Below are 10,846 nucleotides of genomic sequence, written 5' to 3'. Positions count from 1 at the left end.
TGATACCGATGCTGAGAAATAATTACATGGGAGCAATACTAGTAGCCGCCTGTGATGACCTCACAACCTAAAACAACTTTGAGTATTTACATGTTTAATGACATCCTAGTTCCAAAGAAAAAATGTATTGCCCAGTGGTCAGCCACTGCAGTGAGTCAGTTTCTCCTATGTCACACACAAAAAGAACACTTAGTGTTAAAAGTCCATCACACCGAATGTGAGATGTGTGAACCAATACTTTTGCTTTCACCCATTGCTTTCAAGGGCACTGCACACAGAGTAACCTTATGTGCAATAAACTCAATATACAGTTTGTATCTTTTCATTTATAAAAATAAATCTTTGACCACATCTTGAGATTTGCACTACCTGATCATTCAGGTGGCTAGTCAGCCAACCACCTAATATGACCAGATTATTGTCTACACATTTACAAGACCATTTGGGGATCTGTTCTCTTTAAAAAGGATAGGTACATCCTTCATGTCCAGAATTAGTAAAATGACATGGAACTTTCAGCCCCCATCTCCCCACTCCATACTTTGTCTATAGACACAAGTGTGGCTCCTGCAGGTGCTAATAAATCTTGACCAAACTTAAGGGTGATAAGTGTTTTGCATTGTCCCTTCATAATACACACACAGGGCTCTGGGCCAATCTAACCAAATGTGGATAGACCACACACTCAAGACTGCTTCCCATTAAGCTTTCTAAGAACCCTTGTTACTCAGCCGAAGAATGAATGCTCTTTTCCAGAGCACAAGGACCTTTGGTGGCCAGAATGCTGAACCAACTGGTTTAAGTTGCCCTCAAATAACCCAAGACAACTCTGTATAGCACTGTTCACGGGACCTAAATTCAGTTCCTGGTGGCACAGGCAACTCCATCTCCAGGGCACCCAAAAACTGCATGCACAACCCTTATTTTTTAGAAGCTCCCATATAGTAAACATGCTTAGTTAACCCCATACCTTCCACAATCTACTGTTTCCTAATTGTACACTGTAAACTTTAAGGTCCAACTTTTTAGAAGTTATTTAAGTCATATTTTCGAGGCTATGGAGGGAGATGAGCTCCCAGAGACTTAACAACCTCAACTTCCTCAAGGGGTGGGATTAAGGGGATATCACCACATCCTAACTACTTCTGATTAGCTGGAAGCCATGTGTTTTAGTGTTTAGATGTGCTATTCCACAAGATGTAAGAGCTCACTTATTAGCCATTGACTTACCTGTATTATTACCTCATTATCAAAACCAGTTTATCTGCTTACTTTGGTTGTAATTATTCAGAGTACCCAAAAGTTTAAACCACAACACTGAGTTTAACCACTTGCTATACAAGTATAAAAAAGAATTCATATTTGGCAAGACTCACTGATGCATGCAAATTAGTGTCAGACACCACCTGGTTAAAACCCCTGGTTTCAACATCAAAGCTCAAATAAAGTTGTAGTAATGTATTTATATACTCATAAAAAGGAGTATCTTATTAGGGATAGGAAATATTGCCTACTAATGCTTTTCTCATTTGTCTAGTAATATTGAAAACTGTGAGTATTTTGTGCAAACTAATTTAAAATTTAAAGGGTTGTCAATCTTGTAGACAACTGGTGTCGATAGAACAAGATTCACACTTGTGTGTAAGCATTACACCACGTTATTTGGATACAAAAGTATTTATTTTATAAAACTTGTACTCAAAATAGTTATTATCTGTCTACTCACAAATCCTATTTTAAAACAATACATTATCCTTAGCTAATTTGATGTTAACTCTTTACAAACAGTACTCATTTCACTTTGTAATTTTATCAAGAACCTGTACTAAATCAAGATTTTAATCAGAACATTCCCTTTTATCTTTAAAGTGCTTCTTAAATGAAGGCACCAACAAGAACTACTTTCAGATGGTACAGAATTTCTTATTTCTTGAAGACTCTGTGGTTGACCACTTCTTCATTAGTTACCTGCAGCAAGACACCTTCCTGCCAAAGGAAAAAAAAAGTATCTGAAGAAGTTTATCATGTTTGTTCAAAGAACCTAAATAACTTCAGTGGTGGTTTTAGGATTAAAGCAGACTCACTGATGTGTATAAAGCCCTGAACATCACATTTCTGGAAAGGCAATAAAGCCTAGAAGTCACAGGGTAGTTTTAATAAATGAATTTCAGTAGCCAACCTACAGCAGTTTTGGGTAATACAATGGGCAAAACTACCACATTTTAACCCAACTATTTTATACAGGGTATACAAAAAGGGTTGTTTTTGTTGTTGCACAAAAATTTCTTATGTAGTATAAAGACACTGTCCTTAACCTGTCAGCCTCATCCTGAGAAGCATGAAAAATTAGAACCATAAAGTAATAAACACAATGCCTGTAAATGCCTAGTTGACTCAAACTGCTTGATCCAGGATAGGTGAATAAATACACAAGGGTGGAATGATAGGTAAATCTCATTTATTGAACTTGCAGCCTAACTTTTACCTACCATTTTACTACCAACACCACTGAAGGAAGCAAGAAAAGCTTTATTAATGATCACTTGGCTTGCCTCAGCTGTTGAAATGAAGCACTTTACAGTCTTTGTGGCAGCAGAATATACTTGTCCATGGTTCATATCAATGCTAAAATTCCAGCAGGGAAAAAAATGATATGTTAAGCACCTGAATCTTCATGGAAAGGGAGGGGGGTGAGAAAGAAGGAAAAAAAGGGAAAACAACCAAAATAATATAAGTAAATGACAGATTGGAAAACAGGGTTTATAAAATTATCTTGAGTTTATTATTGTTAAACTCAATTTATATAGCTATGTTAAACTACATAAGAACCACTATACTGAAAAGACCATTGAAGAGTTTATTAGTTTATCTTTTAGGGAGGAAAATTAAGAAAGAAAAAGTAAATAAGATCTTACCTAAAGAAGTTTAACTGAAGCTTAGAACTATTTGCTCTACACCCTCAGCTTTCGTTGGCATCCTTATCAACTACTGTAGTTTAAGCTTTGTAGATACAGCACAGTTTCTTAAGACTGGCTGAGCTTAGTCGTCAAGAGTTCTCTTGTACTAGACCTGTGTCCCTGAAGAGTACCTCGCTGGGGTTATTTCCTTTCCTTGCATTGAAGAAGCAGCATCTAAAAGATCTAAAAAGGTGTTTCTCCTTGCAGAGATATCCCTTAAGTTAACTAGATAATTTAATCCTGATGAATTGCAGACAACACACTTAAAACTGACCAGCATTTTATCTTACACAAATACAACAACAGCTTTGCAATGGACCTTAATTATACTACCCACTCCTTAACTTATTTAAAATAAAAAGTCTATAATTACACAATTTCCTTTAGAATTATTTTATTAAATCATAAATGTACAACAGCTTCTTAACTCTACACACGCACTTAAATTTTTAAAGGAAAAACGTTATGTCTTATTACACCATGATCCTGGCTAATAGCTTTTCAAAACTTTTGAGAAAAATCTTAAAAAAGGTTTCACATGTCACCTGAAACTTACAAATTTAACATTATCAAAGAAGGAATGCTTCTACACTCTTACAAAGACCACTAGAAAGAAACAACAATTAAAAAGCTAAGAAACTGTCTCAAAGGCATTTTTACAATCCTTCCTCCACAGTAAGGTAATGTTATTAAATAATCCAATCCATTCACAAAATGGCTCTCTGCATCTGCTCTGGTGTCTTCTGCCATATCACTGCATATTTATGCATGACTGAGATAAGAGTTTCCTTAACATTGTTATTTCGATAACCTGAAGCTGTTCTGTTACCTCTGGGCTCTCATCCTCTCCTATTTATACAGTGAAGCCTGTTTCAACAGAAGTAAAGAGTAAAAAAAAATAGGTTATGAAATTATCCATCTAACCAGACTTTAAGGAAAGATAACATGATCCTAAAATGCTTTAACTCCTGCAGCTAGTTCTCCCAAGATATAATAATGGTAAAACTCAAAAACTACTTACCCATGGTAAGGAGGAAGAAGCTCAATATCGGCTCCTTCCACCATAGCCCCCACTTCCTCCACTTCCTCCAGGACCATAGTTTCCTACAATGAAGAAAGCAAGCTTAGCACATACATACATTTCAAGTTCTCTTTTGGTTCTATGACAGAAGGTCTCAACACAGAGCTGGCTGTCCTGAACTCACATGAAGACCAGGCTGACTTTTAACCCAAGAGATCGTACTCCTTTTGTGTGCTGGATTAAAGGTATCTCAAGGGTTTTTAAAAAAATTGGACCTATCTCTCATAACAAAAACCACCTTTTATGGTACCAGAAGCTTCTTCAACAAGCTAAACGGCTAGGTATTGCACTTAAAGACTTATCCTACCTCTATTTCCCCCTTGCCACCATGTACTGGCAGTACACTTTAAGCTTTAGCTAGGCATGGTGGCAATACCAGCCTTTGTCATCAAACACAATGTAGTACATGTAGGTCAGCGTGAACTACCAAGATTCCCCAATCACTTAACTTTATACTTGGGATGTTCTTTAGCAATTTTATAAGCAGTGAAGCTGTTCAATTTCTATACCTCTCAATTGCCTAGATGTACTTCAAAAGTATTATTACCTCCACCATATGGTCCTCCCATGTTCCTGCTACCACCAAAGTTCCCACTCTTCATTGGGCCATAGTTAGAAGGTTGCTGATTATAATTTCCAAAGTCATTGTAATTTCCACTTCCGTAATTTCCTATGAAAGAATTAAAAGTATCAGCAAGCAATCCTCTGAGCTATTATAGAAGAACTAAGCCAAAATGAGTTTTAATTTTTAAGATAAATTTTCCACAAAAACCAAAGTATATAGTACCTATCTATAATCCTACATTTAAGGCATCTAGGTGACAATGAAAATAAATCTCAATAATTCTAATCCAAATTCCAACATAAAGGTTGTAGATGAATTTTATTACCTCCTCCATAGTTGTCATAACCACCTCCGTAGCCCCCACCCTGGTTGCCATATCCAGGTCCTCCACCACCATATCCTCCTCTTCCTCCTCCATAACCAGGGCTACCTCCAAAATTGCCACCTATTATAAAATAAGCCTTTAAGTAATTGCTTAAATTTTCAATTCCATTTGAATTGTCTTTATTACACTCATTTCTGGTTTTTCAAAACACAACTTTTATAAAGTAAGTTATTTGTTTTAGTCTATTCTGGTCTATTTACTCAAAGGTAAAATACCTATTCTTGAGCAAACATTTCAGGGTCACAAACCTCCATTTAAAACCTAAAGTAACCTGTAATACCATTATTATACTCTGTAGTTTTAGGAAGAATTATGAGGATAGCATACTGGCAAGATGTATAAGTTCTGGCAGGCCTGCCTATCTCTGAGTTTGATATTGGCCTCATCTACATAGCGATCATCTCAAAAAGAAAACAAAATCTGTAGGCTCTGGGTAAGTTGCTTATGTAAAATGTTATTCTAAGGGTATCCACCAGTACTCTACATTTGCCCTTAACATGCATACCTCAGGGTACAACTCCCCATCTAGACGCAAGAACTACTAAAAGCCAAATTCTAATTATACAGAAGTACTGACAGGCAAAATGATACATTTAACCAAGCACCAAATAAACTATTAAATATATTAAGATAAATAAGTGAAACTCTAAATGAAACTAACCTCCAGGTCCTCCTCCATACCCATTATAGCCATCCCCAAATCCACGTCCACTTCCATATCCATCTGTTTAGAAAAAGTAGTAAAGTTAAGACTTTCTATAGTATCTCAGAATGAGGATGGCTGAAAATCTTACCAGTTTTTTTCATAGGAGGGGAGTATGTTAAAATTCCATCTTACTACCAAAAGCACACATTGGGTGCTCCACAATGTAAATAAAAGATAAAACATAAAGGATCGAAAGTATACAGCATCAGAACTTCTAAGCCACAACATTCATTTCTATAAACTGAAACCTACAAGAAATAATCTACCTGTTCTGAGTTTTCAGGGATGAACTGACTTACATACAGACTAGGGATTGTATTGAATTCAATATACATGTGTACATGGCTGAGGGAGACCCTTAACTTCTAATCATCCTGCCTCTTGTTCCCATATATACTGAATTACAGGTTATCATGTCTTGTTTTGTAATGGTGCTAGGGATTCAACATTAGGCTAATAGCATGCCAGGTCCCATACATGCTCAGTAGGTCCTAACACACAGTTAAGATCTCCTGAATCTCATTAAACCATCCTAATTTAAAAATTGTGCCCTTTAAAGATACTCACCAGATCCCCCCCTGAAGTTGCTTCCTGGTCCTGGTCCAAAATTGCCACCGCCACCACGAGAATCCCCAAATCCAAAGTTTCCTATGATAAATGTTTTGATTAGCAGCAAGCATTCAACCCATCAAATGTGTATATACATATAATACATAAATTCTTAAAAATTTACCTCCTCGTCCACTCCTAGAACTTTGGACTTCCTGCATTTCTTGTCTAGACAAGGCCTTTCTAACTTCTGCATTGTGACCATTGATGGTGTGATATTTTTGCACTGGAACAAAATGAATTATAAATATATTCTAATAAGCAATCTTGAATATTTTAATGGGCTATTAACACACCTAGTATTTTATATACACACCATACTCCTTAAACCTAGACACTTACATACAATCTTATCCACAGGATCATGGTCATCAAAAGTAACAAAGCCAAAGCCTCTTTTCTTGCCAGATTGCCTATCAGTAATTATTTCAATAGTATCAATTTTCCCATATTCTTCAAAGTAATCTCTAAGGTGGTGTTCCTCAGTATCCTCTTTAATTCCACCAACAAACAGTTTCTTCACAGTCACATGGGCTCCTGGTTTTCCAGACTCCTAAAACAGATAGTAAGAAAGTTATCCTGACAGGAAAATGTATAAAAATTAAATCACCTTAATATCACAAACTTATACTTCAGTATTACAAAAATTCCTTTAGATATATATGGTAATAATAGATTTGAGCAAGTTAGTCCTGAAAGTCATATACAAAAAGCTAGCACAACACAAGAAAAACCCTGAACCTATTTATTTGCTCACCTCTCTTGCTACAGCACGTTTCGGCTCAACTACCCGGCCATCAATGGAATGAGGCCTTGCAGCCATGGCAGCATCAACCTCAGCCATGGATGAAAATGTTACAAATCCAAATCCTCTTGATCTTTTGCTTGCAGGATCTCTCATAACCTTTAAAACCAAAAAGATGTTAGCATTAATTTCAAGGTATTTATGGACAACATTAAATCTTTTTTGCTGACTGTGGTAGCACATGCCTTTAATCCCAGAACTTGGGAAGCAGAGGATCTCTGAGTTGAAGGCTAAATCTGATCTCCAGCACAGCCAGGTTACACAGAGAACCACCCCCAAGACCTTTTTATACATTTTCTGTATGATTCAACATACTAGAACCTACTCAAAACTACTAGAACCTACTACAGGCAGACTTTCAGTTTACATACCACACAGTCTGTGAGCTTTCCCCATTGCTCGTAGTAGTTTCTCAAACTTTCTTCTGTAGTTTCAAAGCTTAAGCCACCAATAAAGAGTTTACGAAACTGTTCCTTTTCTCTCTGTAAAGGAAAATACCATTTCAATTTTTATTTACATTTTCTCTTTGCATACAGGAAATGAAATTCTTAAATATGAGGTGACCTGCTGGCAGAGTACCTTTTTCCTCTCCAAAGGAACAGTTTCTAAAGTTTTCTGGGGGGGGAAAAAAAAAACTTACATCAAATTTAAACCATATGTTAAACTGCATATTAGTTGTGTTACACCAAAAATTGCCTCGGCTGATCTAAACATGTTTTAAAGTCACTAATACTTGATCTAACTTTAATTCACATAAATTACCTTAACTTACAGACTTTCTTCAAAATCTTTGAGAAAAACCATACCCAACTCTGTAACTTAAGGGGTATTAAAGAATTCTTAAGAAATTCTTTATTATAAAGTCTACAACTCAAGTACAGAATTTAGCTCAGATTTATTTTAATGGAGAAAAAAACTTTCCATAGCCACGGCTTACTTCAGGATTCTTAGTGGCAGATTTGCCTTTCCTTAGACTGCCCCCTCTGGTGTTAGACTAAGTATTTCAAGGGTGATGGGGGAATCCTGCAACTCTGAAAGAAGCTCCATGAACAAAGTTGCAAACACCAGATAAACACACCAGCTTCAAACACTTTTAACTTAGAAAAATTTATTCCTATAGCCATCACCAATTAATTAAAAAAGTGGGGGGGGGGTTGGGAGGCACTCCTCATCTGGTATTCAGGCTATGGTGCAATCTTAGCACACATGTATCTATCTACAGTTATCTTCTGACAAATTTCTCAAAAATTTCCAAGAGAAAAAAACCTTAAGTAAATAAATATTAACTGAAGATGTGTTATCACTGACTTACGGGGAAAAAAACGCTTAAAAAATCAAGATGGGTATAAACTAGGTCATACTATCCAGGACCTGTCTTGATTGTGTAACAAACTGCAAAGACAAAAATTCAAGTTACAAAAAAAAATTCCACAACTCTTCTTACTTAACCCAAATCTTTTAAAGGCTATCTCGAAAGTCTCTAAAACTTGTTCACTGCCCTTTCTGATTCTGAAATTTGAAGAAAGCGAAACGACAAAAAAGGTTAAAGATTAAAATACGACGTTTTAAATGTCTGTTTAATTACTTAACATGAAAGTTTCTAGGTAGCTCTACATAAATGCCAATAGGTATGCATCTTTAAATCCAAATTGTTAAGTATAATAACCTACAATTTTTATTATCACTAACAAAAAGCAAAAGCTTATTACTTACCTCATGGGTTTTTTCCAAACTTACCCGACGTCCACTATCGATTATAAACAAGGTTATTTTATAAACGAGCTTGGGGCCAAATATTGTTAAGTAGACCCCCTTCAATTTCAAACCTTATGCTTATCAATGTAATAATCAACCATGATTGTAAACAAAAAAAATCAGAAAAGCAAGCGACAAAGTCCAAATACATTGTGGCCCAAATAAGTTTTTATGTAGCTGGGCTCATGGGTTTATGATGCCTGATCCATGCTGTAAGCAAAGGCGTACTACGAGAAAACGCAGTTATTTCGCTTCCCTAATGTGACCATCACGTGCAAGGATCTGTTGTTTAAGCAACGAACCCTTAGCTTTCCTTTAAAATGCTCATAATGTGAATTAATTCAAATATTAGGATCAGTCATGAAAGCAAACATGCGCTGCAATAAAAAAAAATTAATATCCCTCCGCCCAAGATAGCCTAACTACACCGAGCACTCTGAACTTCCTTTACAAATTGCAGGCTCATAAATCCCTTAAAGGACTTACGAGGCAGCTGGAAAAAGAAAAATGGTTCCTCTGCAGCAAGGCTGCCTTCAGCAACAGGCTCAGGCCTTGGTTGTACTACGTTCTCTCGGCCTGTGCCAGGAAACCTTGTGGGGCGCCACCCCCCACCCCGCTCCGCCGTGTGCCTCCGGAACGCAATGGCGCCATTTCATCAAGGCAGAGCGCCTTCAACGAGCTGCGCAGGACCCTGAAACCCGAGCTCCAGGCGCTCGCAATCCACCTCGAGACGACACGGAAGCGTGCCGAAGACAAAGGAAACTAACCAATCCCTCCCACGCGGTGGAAAAGGGCCCCAACTAGTAGATCTGAAAAGTGCTGGACGCAAAAATCGCTGCGAGGAAGGAGACGGGAAAATGGCGGCCGCCAAATCCGGTTCCCGGGAGGGTGGGGGAGGGGAGGCCCCCGCAGAGCCGGAGGCTCCGGGCACCCGGCGGCCGCCGAGACGCCACGCCGCCAACACACCCCGGCCCCCGGGCCCGCGCCCTTCGAGAAGGGTCGACGGCGGCCCGCTCCCGCGCTCCTTCAGCGGCCGAGCCGCCTCGCCGCGGCCCGGCCCCATCCCCCACCCCGGCTCGGGGAAATGGCGCCGGGCGGCTGAGGGCGGGGAAGGCGTTCGGACAATCGGGCCTCCGCCAACGACACCTCGGAGACTCCCCGGGGCCAACCGCCGCCCGGGCGGCCGCTTCCCCTCCCTCCGCCCGCCCGCCCGCCGGCCGGCCGAGGCGGTGGCCGGCCTCCACTGCGGGGCCTTCGGCCCGCCATGCCCTTTCCAATAACTCATTGATTTCAAACCCGTTACCTCCATCGCGGACTCAGTCGCTTCAGCCCGATTTCCCGCAGCCGAGCGAGAAGAGAATGACCTCCGCGGACGCACACGCACGGGACTCGTCCTGACGCTGTGGTGCGAGCAGCCGCTGCTCAGGAAACTGCGCCGCTGGGAACACCTGCACACAGGACCCGGCGCCGCTGCTTCTGCCGCTGGAGCCGGGACCGCCGCTTTTCTAGAACCTTCCCCCCACTAACGCGTCTCCGCTTACGTCAGGCCGTTACGTAAACGTCCTAACCGCCGCCAATGGCGGGAAGGGCCTAGACTCCCGTTACGCCAACTGCGTGCGCCCTCCCCCTTCAAGGACCGCGAGACCGCGTTACGTCCCTTGCGCAACTGGGGTCTGTGAATTGCGGAAGGCTCGCGCCCAGCGTATCACTACGCCAGGAATTAGGTCCGGCCCCCACCTCCGCGCAAGCAGCCGAGAAACGGTCGCGCAGTTTGAAATTAACGCTGGTGGGCGGGGCTTACGCCGCCGCTCAGGCGTGAGGCCCTCGCCACCCGGGCGCACTCCCTGCAGCTACGCCTTCGCCAATCCTCGGGCCGGGCTCTCGAGCCACGCTAATCTTTGTACCCGTCCCAAGGGGTCCCGGTCCCTCCCCGGAGGACGTGTAGTCCGAGGGCCGCACACGAGGCCAAAGGCCTCGGGAGCC

General features: G+C 40.5%; 1 protein-coding gene across 8 annotated transcripts; it reads right to left on the bottom strand.

The window, feature by feature from the left end:
• Positions 1-1,658: 1,658 nt before the first annotated feature.
• Hnrnpa2b1 (heterogeneous nuclear ribonucleoprotein A2/B1) lies at positions 1,659-10,392 on the bottom strand. 8 transcript variants are annotated; one of them, XR_007835719.1, is made up of 13 exons: positions 10,167-10,392; positions 7,688-7,723; positions 7,480-7,590; positions 7,061-7,207; positions 6,646-6,856; positions 6,428-6,529; positions 6,262-6,342; positions 5,650-5,712; positions 4,929-5,048; positions 4,586-4,708; positions 3,979-4,061; positions 2,490-2,625; positions 1,659-1,986 (listed from the first exon to the last, which is right to left on the bottom strand). XR_007835719.1 is itself a non-coding variant. In XM_051202832.1 (12 exons), exons 1-11 carry the CDS (start codon positions 10,170-10,172, stop codon positions 4,000-4,002), a joined length of 1,062 nt encoding a protein of 353 aa, XP_051058789.1. In that variant the 5' UTR covers positions 10,173-10,392; the 3' UTR covers positions 1,659-1,986; positions 3,979-3,999. The 8 variants fall into 8 exon arrangements, 6 of the variants coding, with proteins under 6 accessions (XP_051058789.1, XP_051058790.1, XP_051058791.1 ...); XR_007835720.1 differs by having other exon boundaries at positions 2,553-2,625; XM_051202832.1 differs by lacking the exon at positions 2,490-2,625.
• Positions 10,393-10,846: the final 454 nt, after the last annotated feature.

This window comes from Phodopus roborovskii, unplaced genomic scaffold (assembly GCF_943737965.1).
Source record: "Phodopus roborovskii unplaced genomic scaffold, PHOROB, whole genome shotgun sequence".
Classification (NCBI taxonomy): Eukaryota; Metazoa; Chordata; class Mammalia; order Rodentia; family Cricetidae; genus Phodopus; species Phodopus roborovskii.
Note: the sequence above shows the minus strand (reverse complement) of the source record. Positions and strands in the feature narration are given on the sequence as shown.